The following is a 26,201-nucleotide window of genomic DNA, read 5'->3' as shown; positions in this document are numbered from 1 at the left end:
GTCTATAAATAGCATTTTAAAGCAAGTAAAAACATTAATGCAAGTGAAAAATTTATATGAATTACACATTTTTTGATTATTGGTACCAGGGATCCTCTTGTAGTAAATACAGTAAACATCATGTACGCAGCTCAAGACATACACTTTTAAAATGTGATCATCGTGAGCATGGCAACTGATGGGGTTCAACTGGTGCTTTTTCTTATAACTTGTATATAAAGGGGTTGTGTCACTTCAGCAAGTGGCATTTATCATGTAGAGGAAGTTAATACAAGGCACTTACTAATGTATTGTGATTGTCCATATTGCTTCCTTTGATGGCTGGATTCCTTTTTACATCACATTATACACTGCTCATCTCCATGGTTACGACCACCCTGCAATCTACCAGAGGTGGTTGTATTTGCACACTATATAAAAAAAAAATCACTGTCCGGGACTGTGGGAGCATGCATATGCAGCTTCTCCCGTTCTGGCCACCCCGTATGTGTGCTGCAGCCCCTGGAGACGAGCAGTGTATAATGTGATGGAAAAATTAATCCTGGCAGTAAAGGAAGCAATATGGACGATCACAGTACATTAGTAAGTGCCTGGTATTAACTTTCTCTACATGATAAATGCCATTTGCTGAAGTGAGACAACCCTTTAAAAAAATTGGGAAATCCATTTTACAAGGGAAGAAAAATTAAACCCACCCTTCTTGTCAGAGCTCATGTGGCGCTCTTGGACCCCAATACTAAATCTGTAAAAGTGCCCCCCCCCCCCCCACCTAGAATGTGCCTTTTATAATACTTGTGTCATCTTATGAGTCAAGTCCCCGCATGTGTCTACCTCTTCCGCATCCCCCATCACTACACCTCAGTGTCTTGCAAAAGATGACAATTTTTGACAAATCGTTACTTTTAGCCTGGGTTCACATGTGACAAAAAATTAAGCAGAAAAATCCACTGCAGAATTTACTACGTTTCTGCAACAAAACTGCATGGTATTAAGCACGCTAATCACTGTGGAAAAAACATCGGATTTCATCCTCTCTATTGCAAAGCAAGAAATCCACTGGAGAAACCCGCTTTTAATACACTTTGCTGGTACTGTAGAACGCTGCGGATTTGCCACACGAAAATCCATGCTGGAAAATCTGCACCCAAGGGTCCATTCACACGTCCGCATCTGTTCTGCAATTTTGCGGAACAGGTGCGGACCCATTCATTATTAATAAGGTCGGAATGCGCTGTCCGCATTTGCGGGTACGCACTTCCGTCCCGCAAACAAATAGAACATGTCCTATTCTTGTCCGCAATTGTGAACAAGAAAAGGGATTTTCTAGAAGAGTGTCGGCGATGTGCGGTCCGCAAAATGCGGAAACTAACTGCGCAAACTAACACATACGGACGTGTGAATGGACCCTAATGAGTCACGTGTGACCCCAGTCATACTGGTTCTGGACTTGCTGCCTATGAGGACTCGAAGAAGATACTGCCAGTACCACCACAGCATCTGAATTATATCCCACCACATCTTTTAGTCTGTCAAGCTACTGTATATTAAACTATCGAACTATGAAGTTGCCGTAAAAATATCAAGACATGAAATGACATGTCCTTTTCTTTACTGCAAATCCAATATACATTACTAAGTGGGGCTGTGCTCTAATTGCCGCAGTTTATGTGTATTTCTTCTCTGTCCTCCTCCTTCCTCCCGACAGAATCCCTTTTCTCTTTTTCTTAACTATCGGGCTTAAGATTTACCGACCAGTCGTATCTTAAACTCTCCCCGGAGCTTCTGTTTCAGCATGTTATGAAATTAGGCTATTAACAGCCAGGTTATAAATCTGTCTCCGAGATGATTAATGTGTTGCAGAATCTCTCAACTTGATTATTTTGGATTACATGTGAGCTACAAGCAGTTTCCTTCCACTGTTAAAGAGAAAACACAATGCCAATGAATTATCCCTAATTTGTTTCTTGACTGCTCCCGTTACTCATTTTTTGCCTGGGTTGCACGGAAGCGGACATTTTTTTTTTCCATCCCTTACGACTGTAAAGACAAGCATGGCAATCTACCTAGTTATTAGAAAATTCTGCTGTTATTCATCAAGATTTAGCCCTTAATAACAGGTAAAACCTTCTTTCACTGTTCCGTCACACACTGCTCCTTGCCTATTACGCGTCTGGATGTTTGCCAGCGCTCTATCCATTAAGAAGGCAAATTGCTGAGAGACGAAAATATTGCTTAGAATGTTTTCCTTTTCTTTTAATTTTAATCTACCTGTCTGCTTTTAAAAGCTCCATTTTTGATGTTCTGCAATTTTTACATTAACTCAATAGATATTCCTTTAAAAACCCAGCTATTTATATCCCGAGAGACTGCAAACATAGATGCCTTCCACTGGGTAAATGTAAACTGAAATAAGAGAAAAATAGACTAAAACATCCTGACGAGACTAAACACTTTGCTTTTTGTACTAAAAATATTTGTTTTGTAAAATAAACTGTGTGACGGAATATATATGTGAGAACGGCATCTTAGTGTTGATTATTAGGTGTCTCAGTTGGGTCCTTAAATGGAACGTGTCATCAGAAAATGACCTATTGCTTAAAGGGGTTGTCCCATGAAGAATATTCTACAGATTATTCTGGATCTGAATACTTTTATAACTGCATGTAATTATAAATTTAGTCTAGCCACTGAGTTATTCAATAAAATGTATCTGTATAGCGCCACCTGCTGTTTGTTTTTTCTTATTTCTTTGTCCGATTCACTGAGAAGGTCGCACATGCTCAGCTTCATCCTTCATTTGTCTGAGCTGTGATAGGGCAAGAGATGCAGCAGAATGGACACCCCTTTGAGCTGCCAGTTTGATATAAATGTAGCAAAGGATGATATTTCTGGATCCAGGTGAGGAACAGGGCTGGTTTTAGATTTGTTAGAAAGAGATTTTCATTGTTTACATTAAAGGGATTGTGTCACTTCAGCAAATGGCATTTATCATGTGGAGAAAGTGAATATAATGCACTAATGTACTTTGATTGTCCATATAATCTACCTTGTTGGCTGGATTCATTTTTCCATCACATTATACACTGGTCGTTTCCATGGTTACGACCACCCTGCAATCCAGCAGCCATGGCCGTGCTTGTACACTATAGAAAAAAGTGCTGTGCTGTGGGCACTCCCGCAGTACCAGTCACCAGACAGACCTGTGTTTTTTTTTTCTATACTGGGCAAGAACGGCCACCGCTGATGGATTGCAGTGTGGTTGTGCCCATGGAAACGAGCAGTGTATAAGGTGATGGAAAAATGAATGAAGCCAGCAAAGGAAGCAATATGGACAATAACAATACATTAGTAAGTGCCTTGTATTCACTTCCTCTACGTGATAAATGCAATTTGCTGAAGTGAGACAACCCCTTTAATCATGGGATAACCCCATTAAATCAAGGTTTCATGTTAAGAATATATTTAAGCATTTTGGTGGTATCAGGACTTCTATAGTTAGAATCTATTTGAGGAAGCCAGTTGGATGACTAGTGAAACATCTTCAAGACAAATTACAAGTCCAGCTGTTCTAACTTGTTAACCTGGAGGAACGAGAATCTTTGCAGACACACTTTTGGTGTCATTCTTAAAATTTCCATGTCACTATCTATATTTAGAAATGTTAATATTCTGCAATTTTCACTCTCTCCAATAAGGGCATGTTGACGTCTGCGTTGGAGGCTTCGTCACAGATTTTATCAAAAATAGCTGAGAAAAAACTCCTGCATGCAGAACCTTTTTGTCCACTAAAAAAGCTCTCCTGAATGGAAAACAAACTTAGCCAATTCCTGGCTGCACCATTGACCCACATTAGCCAAGGACTGGCTAAGAAGGCCTTGTGAAGCATGTCCTGGAGCTGAATGCAGGGCTCCCAGGAGGCGAGTATCCCTTCTCTCATGTTTTTAAGCACCTCTAACCCCTGCCAACTATTTTTGATTAGCTGGTGCACACCTTTAAGTCAGAACTGACAAGTTTCTAAAATTGTGGCAAAAGGTAATCTTCCAAAATGCTGCTGTATTACCACAGTACCGCACACGCAGGACATGGTAACTAAGCCAATCTGAGAGGTCATTTCCTACGTGTTAAGGCTACATTCACACGTCAGTATTTTTCTATAATCCGAATTTCGGTCCGTTTTTTGCGGATCCGTTGTTCCTGAAAATGTTTCCGTATGTCATCCGTTTTTTGCGGATCCGCAAAAAACGGAAACATGTATACATTTCAATAATCAAATAAAGTTGTTTGGATTTCTTTGAAAAAAAATTGAAAAAAAAAAAAAAAAAAAAAATTTGTTATGTGTTTCCAGGAACGGAATCCGCAAAAAACGGATGACATACGGAATGACATCCGAATGTCATCCGTTTTTTGCGGATCCATTGACTTTGTATTGTACCAGGATCCGATTTTTCAGGACAAGAATAGGACATGTTTTATATTTAAACGGACATGCGGAACGGAACAACGGAAACGGACAGCACACATTGTGCTGTCCGATTTTTTCCAGGACCCATTGAAAATGAATGGGTCCAGATCTGGTCCTGATCTGTTCCTGAAAAAACGGAACAGATCAGGAAAGAAAAAACGGACGTGTGAATGGACCCTAAGAGGAAGCAGAGACCAGCGGCACACGGTAAGTCTCAGGACGGGAATTAAGAGACCGGAAAACCTCTTTAAGGAGTAAGATCATACGGGGCAGAGATTAATGTTTTTGATGGTAGATAAAAGACGTTTCCTGTAATATTTGTTTATAAATGCTGACATAAAAAAAGCTACTAGAATCACATTTTTCCATATACACCACTATGCATTAAAAATAATAAATGTGAATCTACCGTACAACATAATGTAAAAGGCAAACCTTGTTGGCAGCGTGCAGCATCCATCAGCCGTCAGTCGGACTTGCGCTGCGTAGCTGTCTGGTGGACACACCACTTGTTGGACTGGAGGACATTCCACAGTACTGCAATCCACACTGAAAACTAAAAGAGAGCAAAGATTTATACCGTTATAAGGAACATCGGGCCAGGAGGCAAAGGGGGCATTATGATTTCAGCCCAAAAAAGTTACTCTTTTGTACAATGACATTTTATAGAAATGACCTGATCGTATGAGGGCCAAATACACTGCTCATTTCAGACACACTATAGAACCTAGCAGCGAGCTGTGCGATCATTATTTGAGACACACAAGGTCCTCACTGGATCACTGCAAGCAAAGATGTTAGAAATCTTCAGAAACAGATACAGAAGGTATATTGGAAAACTTGCAATATTTCTACTTGCAATAGGTTAGTTAAGGGTACTTTGACACCAGCGTTTTTCTTTTCCGGTGTTGAGTTCTGTCACATTGGCTCAATACTGGAAAAAACTGATCAGTTTTATCCTAATGCATTCTGAATGGAGAGCATTCCGTTCAGGAAGCATCAGTTCAGTCCCTCTTACGTTTTTCGGCCGGAGAAATGCTGCAGTTTTCTCTCCGGCCAAAAATCCTGAACACTTGCCCGCGTTAATTTCCATAAACATGTATTAGTGCCGGATCCGGCATTAAATGTTCTGGCAAAACGGATCCGGTTTTCCGGTCTGCGCATATTAAAAAAATAATAAATACCGGATGTGTTTTTCTGGATGACACCGGAGAGATGGATCCGGTATTTCAATGCATTTGTCAGACGGATCCGCATTCGTATCCGTCTGACAAATGCCATCCCTTTGCGTCAGGATTGCGACTGAACTGCCTGCCGGAATCCTCTGCCGCAAGTGTGAAAGTACCCTAAGCTCCAGTGAACATACTCTGAAAGGAAAATGATGCTTAAGATATATTATTACTAAAAGTAAGCGGACAGAAGTTCAAGGACTTCAGAACATATAATAAGCAACTTTCTGACAAGCCCGTCATAAAACCGTCTCCATCCTTTTACTTGTGAGCCGCACGTTGCTTGTGGGTCGACGTGTCTTTTTTTGTACCTGATTTATAAAAGAGACAATACAAATCTAGAGGACACACCACTGTCAGACCGCCTCTCCCCCAGCTTATGATGTGTGCACAGTGTCAGGTTTATTTAAAGGGGTTTTCTAACCTTTTATATTGATGACCTATCCTCTTGATGTCACCAGTATCTGATCGGTGAGGGTCCAACACCCAGGACCCCCACCAATCAGCTGTTTGAGAAGGCACCAGCACTCACAGTAGCGCCTCAGCCTTCTTGCAGCTTAGCTTAGGACAATAGACATCATTTTCTTTGGTCATGTGGCCTAGGTTCAGCTCATCCCCATACAAGTGAACGGGGCTGAGCGCGATACCAAGCACAGCTGCTATACAATGTACGGAGTTGGGCTTGATAAGCTGAGAGAAGGCTGCAGCGCTACTGTGAGCGCCGATAACTTCTCAAACATCCGATTGGCCATGGTCTCTTGTGTTGGACCCACACCGATCAGATACTGATGGACAGATCATCTGTATAAGTGTCCATTCACATGTCCGTATGAATGGGTCCGCATCCGTTCCGCAAAATTGCAGATCCATTCATTTCAATGGGGCCGCAAAAGATGCGGACAGCACACCGTGTGCTGTCTGCATCTGTTGCTTCGTTCCGCGGCCCTGCAAAAAAGGTAGAGCATGTCATATTCTTGTCCGCAGCCATGTACAAGAATAGGCATTTCTATCACATAATGCAGAACGCACATGGTCGGTGTCCGTGTTTTGCGGATCTGCAATTTGCAGACAGGAAAACACTTGCAGAAGTGTGAGTGGACCTTCAAAGTCTCAGAAAACCCCTTTAAGGGGTGAGAGGCAGAAAGGGATGCAATGTGTGCAGGATCTCCTGAAACATGTGGTCCATAGGAGGAATGGTCAGTCTTGGGTAAATACTGTTCACTAATTGTATTATGAACTTTCTGTTCAAATCCTCATCATTTGCAAGATCTATTCTTTTGTGTCAATGACTGGATTTCTTATTAAAGACAGTTTATTGCCTAAAACGGTCAAGTTACAGAATAACCACAGAATATGTGATACATTTTAGTTGGCGGTTCCACTTCTAAGCTGTTCACTAGGCCAGTCAAGTTGTCAGATGCAGATACATATAGTAGGATACAGATCTCAGACATTGCCGAACCTGATTGGCTGTTTTCAGAAGTCAAGACACACAGCATCTTCTCCCTCTAGTCTATCCATATATACAGCTGGCTTGCTAAACAGGGGTCTGATAAAACCCATTCTCTCAACAGCTGGGTCACAGAGATCGCCTAGAGACCACTGCATATATCCTGTAGTAAGCCACGAATGCCAGAATTAAGAACACTTTTTTTTTTATTCCATTTCAAATAAAGGACATTGACCTTAATAGAACTAAAGGTAATAATTATTTAAGTATTTTTTAAATGTTTAAGGATTGTTATATTTAGCATTGTTATTGTTTACTTTCTTGTTACAGATTTTATATATATTTTCTACTAGCAGAAGGATCCGGCTTCGCACGGGTATATTTAATCTATTTTATTTAATGTTTATGTATGTCGTTAAAAGATAGACAGTTTCCACTATAACAGTGACATCTACAGTACCCAGCCCCTTTAACAGTGACCTCCACAGTGGCCTTCCCCTCTTAAAAGTAACATCCACAGCGCCCTCCCCTTTAACAGTGACCTCCAGAGCGGCCGTCCCTTTATTAGTGAGCTCCACAGTACCCCATCTCCTTAACAGTGGCCTCCACAGCATGCAGCAGCCTGCCCCTAGGGTGGCCGAGGTCTGGTTTTAGGCTGGACAGTTTGGCTTTAAGAATCCTTGTCATCTGTCCGGTGCAGGGCCTGGACGGACACAGGGATGCCCTTTTGAACAGCTCACTCTTAGACAGCAGCACTGTGCAGTCTGAGTGTGAGCTGCAGGGAGAAAGTCACCCTCCCTCCCACCCCTGCAGCTGACAGAAGTTGATTTTTACCTTTACTTTTTCAATCCTTGCCGGCTGCAGAGTGGGAAGGGGTGTTGTCTAACCTGCTTGGGGCGTGGCTTAGCACACCTGGGGGCAGGGTTTTTAAGTCTGTCTTTTGAGGGTGGCCTATCTTAACTGTGACCTCCACAACATTCTGCTCCCTTAACTGTGACCTCCACAGCGCCCTGCCCCTTTAAAGCCGACCTACAGTAGTGAAGAAAAATGGCTGGAAGGTTACATCTGAGAGCTGACACCTGATGTACCTGTGTGCCAAATTTCGTGACTGTAAATGCGAAGGTGCAGATTCCTTTAGCGGACATACACTCAGCTTTATATATTAGATTTAATTAATTCCTTCCTATTGGCCCTTGAGACATATTCAGGCCCTGTAAGGTCAGCGACACACATTAGATAGCTGTCGGCAGCTTCTGATTCTGCTGATAGCTATCACTCCCGCCCCCTATACTCCTGCCCGCTCCCTCATACATGTGCATGAGTCCTGAATAGGGAAGGGGAGAAATCCACAACCAGACTACTCTGAGAACAAAATGAACAGGCAGCGAAAATCCTTATATATAAATATGTCGGAGGAGAGGCGGGAGACCCCATACACATTACATGGTCAGTTAATTCCAATGAAATCAGCGGCACTGCCTCATATTTATCTGGTATGTATGGCCTGCTTTACACTGGAGATAGTTTAGCAATTTCTAGTCCTTTAAGTAATTAATGTATAAAGACGGATGACTTCTAAATTCCTTTATAGCTTCCTTTTGTTTGCACCTAGTGAACGGTCCCTTATCTTTTACCTCCTGCTACAAGGTCTTTGAATCGGGGTCATTTTTACAGTTTAATTCTCTTGAAGTGAGCTGTTCTGTAACTTCTGACTTGCAAATGATTTATTAGAATTAAATGCTTTAACTTTAGGAAGTCATAAAAAAATATTGCTAAGCATAGATTCCTTTGAAACTCACATCTCATTTCTCGCTTCCAAAGTATGACATATTTTCAATATAGAATGATAGATGTCTTGAAAAAGGAATGCCAGAATGTCAGGTTATCAATGGGTTGGGATAACAATGCTACGTCTTGTAGCCTTACAGCCTTGCATTCTCATCATTTTTCTACACAGGGCACTTCTCCATCAATGACATGTTAACCTTGGTGCGGAAATAAGAAATGGAATCAGAAAATGAGACCCATTCAGCTTGACCTAATAGGAATATGACCACACATGGACTAATTCTGCTTCTGGCCCAAATTTCAGACTCCAGTGCTGCTAAGCTGCTGACGCCCAAGTCCTTAAAACTTCACATTTGAATTAAATAAATCAATATGTTTTCCATAACTATATATTTAAATATACTTTTTTAAGGTCAATGCAGAGCCTCTGGGCTTGTTCCACAAATACAATTTGCATTTCTCTGTTACATCACACAAAAATCAACACTTTCAATTGCAATAATTTAACATTTTTTCCTTTGTCTAGATATTGCTGTTCTATACATCGTTTATTATAACACCCCCCCCCCCCCCCCAATGGGCACCGGAGACTAGTCGCACGATTCTCCGTGTACAAGGATAGTGGAGTGCAGCTATTGTAAAGTCTGCCAATACATATTAGCACATTAGAATAGGCTTCTTCTCTCTACCTCTTGATAGATTAGGTGGACATTCTGAGAGAGTTGGATTAAAAAGAACACCAGGGGGCACCATAAGAAGCAGCAACAATATTTAGACACAGATTCCAACTGAAAGAGGTGCATGGTTTCATTGTAGGACAACCCTTTTAAGGAAAGGAAAAAAGTAGGGGAATCTACCTTATTCCCATTAGTAATAAAGATAATCACAATGACTATTGCACATTTGGAGGTAATATGTTACATAAAGGTCTAAATGCCAATTCCAAGAGATAGTACTATTAATGTTAAACTGCTGTTAGCAGCATGAATGATAAGAATATTGATCCTATAGTTATCATAGAGTATACCCTATTCCCTGTGGTTACTCTGAATATCTATATGAGCAGCTATGAACTGTGGTCTGCAGTATTTCCATAATACAAACTCAATAAAAAAATCATAAAATTTTGGACACTGCATAAAAAGCTAATAAATATAAATAAAAACAAAATTCAATGATTTGTAAATCTCAGACTAAAATTTTATTCAAAGTAGAACACCTATCAGATGTTCAAATTCAGACATTTTACCATATCATGAATATAATTAACTCATTAGAACTTGATGGCAGCAACGTGTCTCAGAAAACTTGGGTCAGGGGCAACATAAGGATGGAAAAGTAAGTGGTAAAAATAAAAAACAGCTAGAGGTTCACTTTGCAACTAAGTCTACACTCACGTTTTGGCTTTCTATTTGCAAGATCCGTTCAGGGCTCTCACAAGCGGTCCAAAACGGAGCAGATTGCATTCTAATGCATTCTGAAAGGAAAAGGACACGCTCAGAATGCATCAGTTTAGTCTCCACTCCGCTTTGGAGACAGACACCAAAAACGGTGATGAAACTGAGCCAAACGGATACGTTCTGACACACAATGTAAGTCAATCCGTTTTCACTGACAATCTGGCACAATAGAAAATTGATCCATCCTCCACTGACTTTCAATGGTGTTCAAGACGGATCCGTCTTGGCTATGTTAAAGATAATACAAACTGATCCATTCTGAAAGGATGCAGACGTTTGTATTATCTGAAAGGCTCCGTCCATGACGGACCACACGAAACGCAAAGGCAACATTCCATATTGGAAATCACTGCATGGGCTTAGCAACACTTTCAGAAATTATTGCATGTGGATACCGTTTGCAGCGCAATCCATAAAAGCAAGTTAAAGCTGGATCATGCAAAGAAGTCTTATGTCAACCGAAACACTGCTGTCTTCTCTGCAGGGCAGGTTCATGCGGGAATCTTGTGCGATAAATCTCTGGGGGCCCCCCTTGTGCCATTTTTTAAAATTTACAGGTACCCCAGTTTCCCCCCCAGACAGTATAAAGAACCCACAGTGGCCCTCCATCAGAATAATGACCCTAAGTTGCCCCGATTCAGAATAATGACCCCCAGTGGCCCGCACACTGGGAGTTATACTGTATGGAGGGGGCACTGGGGTCACTATACTGTGTAAGAGGCCATCACTAGCTAGAATTGACTGGGCCCCACAGCAAATTTTTGCATGACCCCTCATTTCCCCCCCCCAGGTTGGTTCACATTACAGTACAATATACTAGAATCTATATACTACAAAGAAATTAGCCCTACCCTGGAATAATAATTCAATTAGGGGGTCATTTATTAAACAGAAATACTATATTAGGGTACTTTTACACTTGCGTTGTGAGGATCCAGCAGGCACTTCCGTCGCTGATACTGCCTACCGGATCCGGAAATCCGCGTGCAAATGTATAGCATTTGTAGATGGATCCGTCTAACAAATGCATTGGAACACTGGATCTGTCTCTCCGGTGTCATCCAGAAAAACTTTTTTGCATTTTTAAAGATCTGTGCATGCACAGACCGGAAAATCGGATCCGTTTTGTCGAAACACTTGGTATTTCAATAGAAAATAATAGAGGGCACAATGCAGGGTATAAGGGGGCACAGTACGGGGTGGGGGGCACAGTGACGTGACCATGTGACGTTAGAAGGTCTTAATGGTGCATGCGGTTTACACGCCACCATAATGAGAGGCAGAGGACTGAGACAGGTGACTGGATCCCTGGAAGGACAGGAGGGGTAGACACAGCAAGTAGGTGGAAGGGGCTCTGAGGGGGATTCATACAAGAAGTAGGGGCAGGAGGTCTGTGCAGGGCAGCAATAGGAGATAGGAGAGTGGAACAGGAGCTCGGGATACATGAGGGAAGAAAGGAGACAGCAGGGACTCCATGAGGATGAGATAGGACAGGATATGGGGGGGGGGGGGCAGGTGTCATGGAGGCAAACTGCTTAATGATACAGTAAAACGACTACAGGCGAAACTCGAAAAATTAGAATATCGTGCAAAAGTCCATTTATTTTAGTATTGCAAATTAAAAGGAATTGCATTAATGCAGCTTAAAATTAGAGTTTTGTGAAAAGGTTCAATATTCTAGGCTCAAAGTGTCACACTCTGGTCAGCTAATTAATCCATAGCCCCTGAGCAAAATTGTGACTTTGGGGTCTCATAAGCTGTAAGTCCTAATCATCCAAATTATAACAAATAAAGGCTTGAAATATTTTGCTTTGCATGTAATGAGTCTATCTCATATGTTAGTTTCACCTTTTAAGTTGCATTACTGAAATAAATGAACTTTGCACAATATTCAAATTTTTCGAGTTTCCCCTGTAAATAGCATGAAGCTGCTGGTATACTATAGCATCCAGCAGCAGCTTGAAGAGTTCCCTGACCCCCCCCCCCCCCCCCCCCGCGCCTCCTGTCCCACCGACAAGAGACAGTCACAGTGCAGACTCACTCAGACTTCACACTGCTGCTCCAGCCCTGCCGTCTCTCTCCTACTCAGGCAGCACATCCTGTGTAGAGGGGGCATGTCTCAAGCAAGATGTCCTGCTCTGCTGAACGGAGTGTCTGAAGCTCCGCAGCACAGGAGCTTGTAAGGGGGACTGAAGAAGCCGGTGTCTGCATGTTGTTGATGCTCCTTGCTCCAGTCTGACGCTGCAGCCCTGCTACTGCTCCGGGCCCCCTTCTGCCCTCAGAGCCCGAAGCAGTGGCTTCCACAATAGCTACACCACTGGAGCTGCGGTTAGTGAATTAAATGACCGCAGCTCCCTGAACTCCAGAAATTAGGCTACTTTCACACTAGCGGCAGGACGGATCAGACAGGCTGTTCACCCTGTCGGATCCATCCTGCTGCTATTTCGCCGTTCCGCTGCTCCGTCCCCATTGACTATAAAAAGCACTGCATGTCCGACTTTTTAGTCCGGCAGCCTCTCACCGTGCTGCGCCTAAGCTCCGCCCCGTCCCCATTATAGTCAATGGGGACGAAGCGGCGGTCCGGCGGAATAGCAGCAGGACGGATCCGACAGGGTGAACAGCCTGTCGGATCCGTCCTGCCACTAGTGTGAAAGCAGCCTTAGCTCTTCCATCTGTATTGATGGAAGCGCTCATAGCAGCATAGTAACACCACCCCCCACCCCACCCCCAGGGAGCAGTGGGCCGCGGCACTTGCCCGGGTATGACGGGTGCTGACGCCGACCCTGCTTCTCTGGCTCAAAGTTTATTTAATGCCGCTGTCTTCTCTGGGGCAGAGTTCACAGAAGCAAAATGGAAATTTGTTCTGTGGTCAGATTAATCAAAATTTTTCATTATTTTTAGAAACATTGGATTCCGTGGACTCAAAAGGAGAGGGACCATCCAGCTTGTTTTCAGCTCACAAACCAAAAGTCTGCATCTCTGATTGTATGGGGTTGCATTAGCGCCTATATCATGGGCAGCTTACACATCTGGAAAGGCACTATCAATGCTGAACAGCGGTTTTAGAACAACATATGCTCCCATCCGATGTCTATTTCAGTGAAGGCCTTACAAATTTCAGAAGGACAATGCTAAACCACATACTGCGTCCTTTACAAAAACATAGCTCCACAGAAGAAGAGCTTGGGTGCTGGACAGGCCTGCCCGCAGTCCAGACCTTTTACTTGTAGAAAGCAAAAAAGACAGTTCTGTTGAGCAGCTTGAAACCTACATCAGACAAAAATGGGACAACATTTCTACCTAAAACTCCAGTAATTGGTCACCTCCAGACATTCACAGACTGATGCTTAAAGAAGAGAGGATAGAAACATAGAAACATAGAATGTGTCGGCAGATAAGAACCATTTGGCCCATCTAGTCTGCCCAATATATCTGAATCCTATGAATAGCCCCGGCCCTATCTTATATGAAGGATGGCCTTATGCCTATCCCATGCATGCTTAAACTCCTTCACTGTATTTGCAGCTACCACTTCTGCAGGAAGGCTATTCCATGCATCCACTACCCTCTCAGTAAAGTAATACTTCCTTATATTACTTTTAAACCTTTGCCCCTCTAATTTAAAACTGTGTCCTCTTGTGGTAGTTTTTCTTCTTTTAAATATGCTCTCCTCCTTTACCGAGTTGATTCCCTTTATGTATTTAAAAGTTTCTATCATATCCCCTCGGTCTCTTCTTTCTTCCAAGCTATACATATTAAGGTCTTTTAACCTTTCCTGGTAAGTTTTATCCTGCAATCCATGGACCAGTTTAGTAGCTCTTCTCTGAACTCTCTCTAGAGTATCTATATCCTTCTGGAGATATGGCCTCCAGTACTGCGCACAATACTCCAAGTGAGGTCTCACCAGTGTTCTGTACAGGATGCAACACAATGGTAGACATGGCCCTGTCTCAAGTTTTTTAAGATGTATTGTTGCTATCAAGCTGTAAAGGAGTTACTGTATTTTTGGGACTGTAGGACACACTTGTTTTCCCCAAAAGTGAGGGAAAAGTGGCAATGAATTTTATAGTCCGAATGCTAATCATCGCTTCCATTATGGAAGCGATCATCAGCATGCGGGAGGCACAGGGAGGTGAGGGCAATGCTGCGCCTCTCTGGTTGGGACTGGGGGCTGGGGGTTCTGATGTGAGTCTAATGGAAGCTGGGGAGGGGGGATCTGATCTGAGGCTGATGGAGCTTGGAGCTCCGATCTGGCGTCTGATGAAGAATGGGGCTCTAATTTGGGGGTCTGCTCTGAGGTCAGATGAGAAATATATATTTTTTCTTATTTTCCTCCTAATTCTAGATGCGTCTTACAGGGAGTGCAGAATTATTAGGCAAATGAGTATTTTGACCACATCATCCTCTTTATGCATGTTGTCTTACTCCAAGCTGTATAGGCTCGAAAGCCTACTACCAATTAAGCATATTAGGTGATGTGCATCTCTGTAATGAGAAGGGGTGTGGTCTAATGACATCAACACCCTATATCAGGTGTGCATAATTATTAGGCAACTTCCTTTCCTTTGGCAAAATGGGTCAAAAGAAGGACTTGACAGGCTCAGAAAAGTCTAAAATAGTGAGATATCTTGCAGAGGGATGCAGCACTCTTAAAATTGCAAAGCTTCTGAAGCGTAATCATCGAACAATCAAGCGTTTCATTCAAAATAGTCAACAGGGTCGCAAGAAGCGTGTGGAAAAACCAAGGCGCAAAATAACTGCCCATGAACTGAGAAAAGTCAAGCGTGCAGCTGCCAAGATGCCACTTGCCACCAGTTTGGCCATATTTCAGAGCTGCAACATCACTGGAGTGCCCAAAAGCACAAGGTGTGCAATACTCAGAGACATGGCCAAGGTAAGAAAGGCTGAAAGACGACCACCACTGAACAAGACACACAAGCTGAAACGTCAAGACTGGGCCAAGAAATATCTCATTTTATGGACTGATGAAATGAGAGTGAGTCTTGATGGGCCAGATGGATGGCCCCGTGGCTGGATTGGTAAAGGGCAGAGAGCTCCAGTCCGATTCAGACGCCAGCAAGGTGGAGGTGGAGTACTGGTTTGGGCTGGTATCATCAAAGATGAGCTTGTGGGGCCTTTTCGGGTTGAGGATGGAGTCAAGCTCAACTCCCAGTCCTACTGCCAGTTTCTGGAAGACACCTTCTTCAAGCAGTGGTACAGGAAGAAGTCTGCATCCTTCAAGAAAAACATGATTTTCATGCAGGACAATGCTCCATCACACGCGTCCAAGTACTCCACAGCGTGGCTGGCAAGAAAGGGTATAAAAGAAGAAAAACTAATGACATGGCCTCCTTGTTCACCTGATCTGAACCCCATTGGGAACCTGTGGTCCATCATCAAATGTGAGATTTACAAGGAGGGAAAACAGTATACCTCTCTGAACAGTGTCTGGGAGGCTGTGGTTGCTTCTGCACGCAATGTTGATGGTGAACAGATCAAAACACTGACAGAATCCATGGATGGCAGGCTTTTGAGTGTCCTTGCAAAGAAAGGTGGCTATATTGGTCACTGATTTGTTTTTGTTTTGTTTTTTAATGTCAGAAATGTATATTTGTGAATGTTGAGAAGTTATATTGGTTTCACTGGTCAAAATAAATAATTGAAATGGGTATATATTTGTTTTTTGTTAAGTTGCCTAATAATTATGCACAGTAATAGTCACCTGCACACACAGATATCCCCCTAAAATAGCTAAAACTAAAAACAAACTAAAAACTACTTCCAAAAATATTCAGCTTTGATATTAATGAGTTTTTTTGGGTTCATTGAGAACATGGTTGTTATTCAATAATAAAATGAATCCTCTAAAATACAACTTGCCTAATAATTCTGCACTCCCTGTATAATCGACAAAAATATGGGTAATTTTTTCCATGAAATGGTAAAATGTCTCACTTTCAATATCTGATATGTGTTCTAGGAAATATGATCTACTGTGAATAAAATATGGATGTATGACATTTGGAAATCATTGCATTCTGTTTTTACTTACAACTTACCATTTTACACAGCATTCCAGCTTTTTTGGAATTGGTGTTGTAAAAGATTATATATATATATATATATATATATATATATATATATATATCCACCTTGGCCAAATTAATTAAAAACCCACTTTTTCACAATTCCTGACATTTAATCCTAGCACACATTCCCTCTCTCAGGTCAGTTAGGATCACTACTATTAAAAGAATGTGAAATGTCAGAATAGTACTAGAGACAAAATGTATTTCAGCTTTTATTTCTTTCATCACATCTCCAGTGGCTGCGAAGTTCACATATACATGGTTACTATTTGGTAGCATTGCTTATTCTTTCCATTAAAACAGTGCTGAAGAATAATCAAGTAGAACAATCGGGTACAAAGCCGGTTTCGCATCCTCAATCGCTTCCTCTCCCCCCCCAAAAAGTGGGCCTTCACATGTGGCATTCTTCTGAATTGTGTTGTTTTGGTGTCAGCTACATTGATTTCTGCAAGCACAGTTTGAATCTTTCACATGGGCGATACAAAACGTGTGAAAACGGGACAATTTTGCATGCAAGCGGAAACAGTTTGGTTGGTGCTTCCGTTTTTTTTTATTTATTTTTTTCCATCTGTATTGCATCCACTTGTCATCCGTTTTTCACACACCTGACAAAAAACGAAGAATAATACACAGCATTTCACATATATCCATTGAAATTAATGGGTCAGTGTTCAGTCTGGATGCTATTTGTTCACAAAACAGACCACGTACGGACAGACAGATCGCCTGTGTGAACCTAGCCTTAGGTTGTAGGTAATCTTGTGGACCCCAGATGTCACTTAATAGTTAAAATCAATCAGTAATGCAGTGTAGCCCAAGCCTAAGTGAGAAGAAAATGTAATTTGCAGTACGCACACATATTCCTCTCCGCTGTTGCATACATAGTAAGTTTCATTCATATTTCCTGTGTATGACACACAAACAAATGCCAGAACAACACTCATTTACAGCAGGACAGGCTCCCCATAAAATCTGCTAACAATGCAAGGAGCGGGTGCTGAGTATTTTTATTGATTCATTTGGTATTCTCTGCGATAGCATCTATAGCTGTGAATTAATGTGCTAGCAATCCATAGAGAAACATCAGAGAGTGGGGAAAAAACATCACACACATTTCAGTGCTTCAGAGAAACTGTGAACTTGAAGGCACGCTGAGAAATGGCAATCTTCAAAAGTTTTCCTCCACCTAGTTAACTTTCAAGTACTCATTTATGGAATGGCAGTATGGCATCCCAAATCTGACAAAAGTCACTGTCATTCATCACTGGATATCCCAAATGTCTACATCACATCTTGTGAAAATAGATTTACGACTTAAAGAGGATCTGTCAGCAATCCTGGGTAAATACATGAAATAATAATGCTGCTGGAGCGTCTTCTCTCTGCATTGTGCTGACCGTCTCAAAGAACGTGTGTGAACTGTTAACTGGACGTTACTATTCCCATCTTTCAGTTGCTGGGTATTTGCAGACTGCCAGGATCCCCCTTCACAATGAATGCCGTCAGACAGCAGCTCTGATGGTTGGATGTCCAGCCCTTATCACTGAACTCCTGACAGAACTCATGAACACTCATTATGCCGTAGCTCAACTACTACCATAAGAATGTAGCCTAAATAAATGTCTATGAGGTGTCAGGAGCTCAGAGATAAGGGCTACAGATCTTGGTGTCAGCTGCTTTCTGATGGGATTCACTGTGAAAGGATATCCTTTCCCAAATTAGTAGAATGCAACGTCTGATGACAATGTGGGTTACACAACCCTTCAGATGACTTTACAGGATAAGGCCTGTTTCACAATGCCAGCCTATTTCTGGTAGATAACAGGCTCCAAGAGCTATCTGGATCCGGCATTGCTGGACATTACCGGAATGGCCACTGGCCCAATTGACTATAATGGGGTCTAGCAGAGATCTGTCTGCTATCCAGCAAATGTGCCAGGATTTGGTCAGACAAATACCCCTGCACCCAACCTCTGCCAGAACTCCTGCCCGCAGAGTGAAGGAAGCCAAAGCTATCATGTGTATTCTCAGTTCTTCCTATCTTTTTGTAGCATACCATTAGAAGCAACAGCAGCATGGACAACACTACACAGAGGTATTGAGCAGTGTAGATGTGAATCCAGTAGCTGTGAGACAGTACAACACTGTTAGCTGCTGAAGAAGCAGCTAACAGTGTTGCAGCTCACTCCTCTTTATCCCTCCCCTCTCCACAGACTTTTATGGGTAGCTATATTATCTCTGTGAGCCGACAGTCCATCCTGGTCTCCAAAGATGGATTCAGCAGAAAATACAGATGAGTGAATAATAGTTTAGGAGAAAGGGGGAAAAAGCCTAATAAGTGTAAAGAGGCATTTTCCTCTGTTAAGATATACTACAAAGTTTCTTATATTCACTTATATATGATATGATTTATGCAAAGTTGTGTGAAACCATATAGAGTCCACAGCTCCTGCGCAGATCTGAGTCTCTATGATTTCAACATCTGTCCAGTCTAATCTTGTAGTCATATTGCCTTTTTTTTTTTATTCTCTTAAATTCCAAAGATTATAATTGATATACTGAGTGTGCGTTTTTTTGTCAATAACCCACTTTTTATGTGCCAGCTTTTATTATTGTGAGTCTTACTAAATAGGTCACTTGAGCTGAGTAGTGATGCAAGCCTTTTTATATAGTATAAGGGTGTCGGCAAACAGTGCATACACATTACCGCTAATTGCCTAGCTTCACCTGTACTCATGGCAGTGCCATCAAGGCAGTACCACTGGTACTCCCCTCAGGGGCCTGATGAGAATCCTAATCTTGAGGGAGCGAGGAAGTCAGTCCAGTGCTTGCCACTGGGTCTCAACTTACAATTCTTATTCTCATGCCATGCGTCAACCACTGTTTTGCCAGTGCTCTGGGCTGATGGTGGGACGTTTGTAAATCACGTGATGATTTAAAGGGAACCTGTCACCGGGATTTGGGGTATAGAGCTGAGGACGTAGGTTGCTAGATGGCCGCTAGCACATCCACAATACCCAGTCCCCATAGCTCTGTGTGCTTTTATTGTGAAAAAAAAACAAAAAACGATTTGATACATATGCAAATTAACCTGAGATGAGTCCTGTATGTGAGATGACAGGACTCATCTCAGGTTAATTTGCATATGTATCAAATCGTTTTTTTTACACAATAAAAGCACACAGAGCTATGGGGACTGGGTATTGTGGATGTGCTAGCGGCCATGTAGCAGCCCATGTCCTCAGCTCTATACCCAAAATCCCGGTTACAGGTTCCCTTTAATGCCGGTCTTAATAAATGTTCCCCTGTACTTTTATCACTGAACATTTGGTGTGTTTACAATTATTATTATGATTATTCAGAAACATATTTCATGAAGATTACTGTCCAGAGTAAAGCCTTTAGGGAAACTGCACACAATGCAGATTATGTCTGTTTTTTTCCTCATGGAAAAACCTCAGCGTAATACAGTACCAGCAAAGCGAATAAGAGTCGCTAAATTTCATGTACACTTTGTATATTTTTTATGTTCGGAAATTGATGTGCTGTGCAGATTTCAAAATCTGTACCATGTCAGAGGTTTGTGTGATAAATTGATTCTGTAACCTTTTGTAGAGCGGTTTTCTCCATAGACTTCAATAGGATTATTATCATAAACAAAAACATTTACAGCAAAATCTGCAACAAAAAAAGTGCATAAAAAACCAGCACACCAGAACCACGATAAATTGTGTGGATTAATGGGAATTTTTTTATGCTGTTTTTGGATTTCATGCTGATTTTTTGCACACAAATATGCAATGTTCGCAGGTAGCCACGCTATCAACTGTTGCTTCTTCACTTCACTTATAAACATAAATATAGATTATATATATATATATATATATATATATATATATATATACACACACACATACATATACACACACACACACACACACACACTACCTGTCCAAAAAAATAAAATAAAAAAGTCGCCACTTGGATTCAACTAAACAAATAGTTATGAGCCTTCTATTGGATAATTACTGCATGGGCGATTATCTTTCAGCTGGCAACAAGTTATTTAACCCCAACCGGTGCAATGAGTTGCTTCTCATTTCTTAAACAACCATGTCGAAAGACACATCTTGTGGTCGTGGAAAAGATGGTAGTCTGTTTGAGAAGGGTCAAATCATTGGCATGCATCAAGCAGAGAAAACATCTAAGGAGATTGCAGAAACTACTAAAATCGGGTTAAGAACTGTCCAACGCATTATTAAAAACTGGAAGGATAATGGGGGCCCATCGTATTCGAGGAAGAAATGTGGCGAGGAAAAAATCATTAATGATAGTCATCGGCGATCACAAACATTTGGTGAAATCAAATCGAAGAAAAACAACAGTAGAACTCAGGGCTATGTTTAATAGTGAAAGTAAGAGCATTTCCACATGCACAATGCGAAGGGAACTCAAGGGATTGGGACTGAACAGCTGTGTAGCCGTAATAGAATCAGAAAAAAAGGCTTCAATTTGCTAGGGAGCATAAAGATTGGACTCTGGAGCAATGGAAGAAGGTCATGTGGTCTGATGAGTCCAGATTTACCCTGTTCTAGAGTGATGGGCACATCAGGGTAATAAGAGAGGCAGATAAAGTGATGCACCCATCATGCCTAGTGCCTACTGTACAAGCCTGTGGGGGGCACTGCTATGATCTGGGGTTGCTGCAGTTGGTCAGGTCTAGGTTCAGCCAGGGCCGGTGCTACCATAAGGCAGACCAAGCGGCTGCCTTAGGGCGCACCCTGGGGGAGGGCGTAAAAATGTGACATGGAGGGGGAGAAATGTGACATGGGGGCATGATGGCTGACATGGGGGGCTGATTTCTGACATGGGGGGCTAATGGCTGACATGGGGGGCTGATCTGAGGTCTGATTAACATTGGAGGTCTGATTGCTGGTCTGACCTGAGGTGGGCTGAGCTGCGAAGGGGGGGCGCCAAAATGTAGCTTCGCTTGTGTTGGCAAAAATCCTTGCACCGGCCCTGGGTTCAGCAACAGTATGTGCTCCAAGAACAAGGTCAGCTGACTACCTGAACATACTGAATGACCAGGTTATTTCATCAATGGATTTTCCCTGATGGCACGGGCATATTCCAAGATGACAATGCCAGGATTCATTGGACTCAAATTGTGAAAGAGTGGTTTAGGGAGCATAAGACATCAATTTCACACATGGATTGGCCACCACAGTGTCCAGACCTTAACCCCATTGAGAATCTTTGGGATGTGCTGGAGAAGGCTTTGCGCAGCAGTCAGACTCTACCATCATCAATGCAAGATCTTAGTGAAAATTTAATGCAACACTGGATGGAAATAAATCTTGTGACATTGCAGAAGCTTATCAAAATAATGGTACAGCGAATGCGTGCCGTAATCAAAGCTAAAAACGGTCCAACAAAATATTAGAGTGTGTGACCATTTTTTTTTTTGGGTGGCGACTTTTTTTTGGGACAGGCAGTGTATATATATATAATATACATAAATATAGATATAAATTGGAAAGATTATGGGGGAGATTTATCAAACTTGTGTAAAGTAGAACTGGCTTAGTTGCCCATAGCAACCAATCAAATTCCACCTTTCATTTTTCACAGCTTGTTTGGAAAATGAAAGGTGGAATCTGATTGGTTGTTGGGGGCAACTAAGGCTACTTTTACACTCACGTTTTGTGCGGCTCCGTCATGTACAGATCCATTCAGATAATACAACCGCATGCATCCGTTCAGAACGGATCCGTTAGTATTATCTTTAACATAGCCAAGACGGATCAGTCTTGAACACCATTGAAAGTCAATAGAGGACGGATCCGTTTTCTATTGTGCCAGATTGTGTCAGTGAAAACAGATCCATTCCCATTGACTTACATTGTGTGCCAGGACAGATCTGTTTGGCTCAGTTTCATCAGATGGATACCAAAACGCGGCAAGCGTTTTGGTGTCCATCTCCAAAGCGGAATGGAGATTGAACTGGTGCAAACTGATGCATTCTGAGGGGATCCTTTTCCATTCAGAATGCATTAGAATGCAATCTGCTCCGTTTTGGACCGCTTGTGAGAGCCCTGAACGGATCTCACAAACGGAAAGCCAAAACGTGAGTGTGAAAGTAGACTAAGGGCTCTTTCACACCTGCGTTATTGTCTTCCGGCATAGAGTTCCGTCGTCGGGGCTCTATGCCGGAAGAATCCTGATCAGGATTATCCTAATGCATTCTGAATGGAGTGAAATCCGTTCAGGATGCACCAGGATGTCTTCAGTTCCGGAACGGAACGTTTTTTGGCCGCAGAAAATACCGCAGCATGCTGCGCTTTTTGCTCCGGCCAAAAAAACTGAAGACTTGCCGCAAGGCCGGATCCGGAATGAATGCCCATTGAAAGGCATTGATCCGGATCCGGCCTTAAGCTAAACGTCGTTTCGGCGCATTGCCGGATACGACGTTTAGCTTTTTTAGAGTGGTTACCATGACTGCCGGGACGCTAAAGTCCTGGCAGCCATGGTAAAGTGTAGCGGGGAGCAGGGAGCAGTATGCTTACCATCCGTGCGGCTCACGGGGCGCTCCAGAGTGACGTCAGGGCGCCCCAAGCGCATGGATGACGTGATCGCATGGCACGTCATCCATGCGCATGGGGCGCTCTGACGTCATTCTGGAGCGCCCCGGGAGCCACACGGACTGTAAGTATACCGCTCCCCCGCTCCTACTATGGCAACCAGGACTTTAATAGCGTCCTGGGTGCCATAGTAACACTGAAAGCATTTTGAAGACGGATCCGTCTTCAAATGCTTTCAGTACACTTGCGTTTTTCCGTATCCGGCGTGCAATTCCGGCAAGTGGAGTACACGCCGGATCCGGACAACGCAAGTGTGAAAGATGCCTAAGCCAGTTCTACTTTACATCAGTTTGATAAATCGCCCCATATATACATACATATAGATATAAGTGGCATCCGGGTATTGAGCGCTGTACCAGACTGCCTTACCCAACCCCTGCTTAGCTAGTTGTAGCTTTGCACACTGGAGCTGCAGGTATGATATGAGTATTATTCTCTATACACATGACATTATTTTGACTGTGCCATTTATATTTCTGAAACTTTAGCTTTTAGTAACAGATTTAATGCCATTACATTGCGGTTGGAACCGTGATACACATTTTTATTAAAGTCTCATTGGTTACAAGTGTAAAAGTGGTTGTTAGGCCTCATGCACACGACCGCAAAAAACGGATCCGCAAAAAAATACGGATGATGTCCGTGAGCATTCCGTATTTTGCGGAACGGAACAGCTGGCCCCTAACAGAACAGTACTATCCTTGTCTGTAATGTTGAATAGGATTTTTTTGTGGAGTGGAAATACGGACATGCGGAAACGGAATGAGCACGGAGTAAGTTCCATTTTTTTGCAGACCCATTGAAGTGAACGGTTCCACATACGCTCCGCAAAAAAAACGGAACAGACAAAGAAAAGAAAAATACGTTCGTGTGCATGAGCCCTTATTAGGTGCCATTAATAATGCTACATACTAGGGTCAAGTGCACTCCTTTCCCCTCTAAATGCAATTTCATTCTCCGCACTCAAAAGCTTTTTGCCTTGAAACTCTACAAACATTAATTGCGCGTTTAAGCCTCCGCTTAATTCTACAATAAATGCTACAAAGTCAACTTTACATTTAGCAATTCAGCCGAATCCATTTTAGCAATGATAAAAGGACAATGCGAGTTACATAAAAAGCAAATAGGGTAGCGATTATTGTGTAGTAAACCTGTGACACTTTTCATTAGCAAAGATCGCACCTCAAGGAGGTTATGTGAATGCAGAAAAGAAATGCTTCACTTAAGGAGTCACAAGTACTTTAGTGAGAGCTGGATAACGCAGGAGGTGTCGGCAGAGAGGTAAATTCTGCCATCATCAAAGCCTTCATCTTTACACAGTGCCAAGACGAAATGGCTTTGTGACAGGGGGCTGAGTAATAAGAAACAACTTATCTTACCTGGTTTGCATTCATAGAGGTCGCAGCACTCCCCGGGCTTGCCTGATGCTTTGGACACGACAATGTTTAGGTAGCCCGGCTGGCAAACCTTCCTCAAGCACCCTGCGAGATTGCACACACATCGGCTGGGCAGCGGGCAACATTCCCCAGGAGGAGCGTAGCCTTCAATGAGGACCGAGTCTTCTGCACATCGTGGTGAAAACTGCACTTCACATCGGGCGGTGGAGCAATCCGGCTTTTCCTCTGAAATAAAAGATTATGGAGACTCCATTTAGATAAGTTGATCAGAAAATATTCTTTTGGGTTAAGTCATTCAACTGTAAATGATGTGATTTATACTTATGTATATACTTATTTTATGGAAGTATGTGCCACGACACCATGGAGGACATCCAGTGCTGGCACATTTTTTGTTTGAGTCTGCTGAAACCGCATTTCCAGCTAAACCTATGCACCGGCCCAGGATGTGTTAAAGCAGGGGTGCACAACGTTTCCTGGTTGGGGGCCACATTGGTTCAGTCTGGCAATGACGAGGGCCGCAATTCAAATTTAAAGGTGTATTAACAACTGAAATATTGTACTTATGGCATATTGAACACACATTATATACCATTAATGTCTAGTTACACTTCCAGGACTCCCATCTAATGGGAGAAATACATGAAAAATACATGTGAGCAGCCACAAGACATAGGCATACATGTCTGTTACCAGATGGTTGGGGGCCGCACAGAATGGTATCAAGGGCCGCATGTGGCCCCCGGGCCGCAGGTTGTGCACCCCTGTGTTAAAGTATATGGGTGGGCTGGACTTGCTATCTTCACATAACTTTCTATGGGTTAAAGGCATCCCAAATTTGTGACCTTTCGCGTACATTTGACAGGTCAATATTTACAATAACAATGGTAACTTTATCAACACACAGCAAGAAAAGAAACTCCTACTTAAAGGAGTATTCCAGTTTTTTTTTATGTATTTGTTTATGTAATCGTAAATCATACCATTTTCTAATATATACATACAAAAACACAAAAGACACATGAAAAGTGAATAGGACTAGTAATGGATTAATGTGGCTATTACAGTAACTACATTACTGTGTGTATTTACATGGCTGCCTGTCTGTAGGTGATTTGTAAAATGGCTACCTGTCTCTAGGTGATATTGTTATTTTGGTTATACAATTCCGTGCAAAAAAAAAAAAAATGGGCTATCCAATTTTTTTTTTCTTTAGGGAGAGGTAACTGTATGGATATAATAAAGGTCTGCAAGCAAAATTTTAAACAGATGTATATTAGAAAAATGTTCAACATCCTATTCTCAAAAAATAAATAAAAAAAATAATCATTAAAATTTTATTACTTCTTTAACTGTATGGCCAAAATATTGTGTATAGAGTCTATTAGCATCAACTGTCAGCCAACACAAAATACGGTTACAACTAGTAATAAATGAGTTTCTACGAGGCCTAAAATGTAAGTGGATATATCACTGAATATGGGAGCGTTTATCAATTTTCCCTTGTACTATATGTAGAGACACACTGATTTATGCGATCACTGTCTGTTGCAGGTGGGCGTAGTTTGGATGCATGTGGCCTACCCCACCGATGGCAGACTGCTCTGGGTATGTGTGGCTTGGCTGCATGTTGCCTCCCCCACCATCGGGCCAGTCTGTTGTGGGTTCATGTAGCTTAGCTGCAT

General features: G+C 42.3%; 1 protein-coding gene across 1 annotated transcript in view; it reads right to left on the bottom strand.

Moving 5' to 3' along the window:
• CRIM1 (cysteine rich transmembrane BMP regulator 1) overlaps positions 1–26,201 on the bottom strand; it is a 703,894-nt gene that overhangs the window by 384,258 nt on the left and 293,435 nt on the right. The window contains exons 3-4 of the mRNA XM_044289483.1: positions 24,499–24,741; positions 4,898–5,018 (exon numbers count right to left, since the gene is read on the bottom strand). Of these exons, the coding sequence (XP_044145418.1) occupies positions 4,898–5,018; positions 24,499–24,741 (364 nt within the window). The remainder of the gene's footprint in view (positions 1–4,897; positions 5,019–24,498; positions 24,742–26,201) is intronic.

This window comes from Bufo gargarizans, chromosome 4 (genome assembly GCF_014858855.1).
Source record: "Bufo gargarizans isolate SCDJY-AF-19 chromosome 4, ASM1485885v1, whole genome shotgun sequence".
Lineage (NCBI taxonomy): Eukaryota > Metazoa > Chordata > Amphibia > Anura > Bufonidae > Bufo > Bufo gargarizans.
This window is presented reverse-complemented; position numbering and strand designations above follow the sequence as displayed.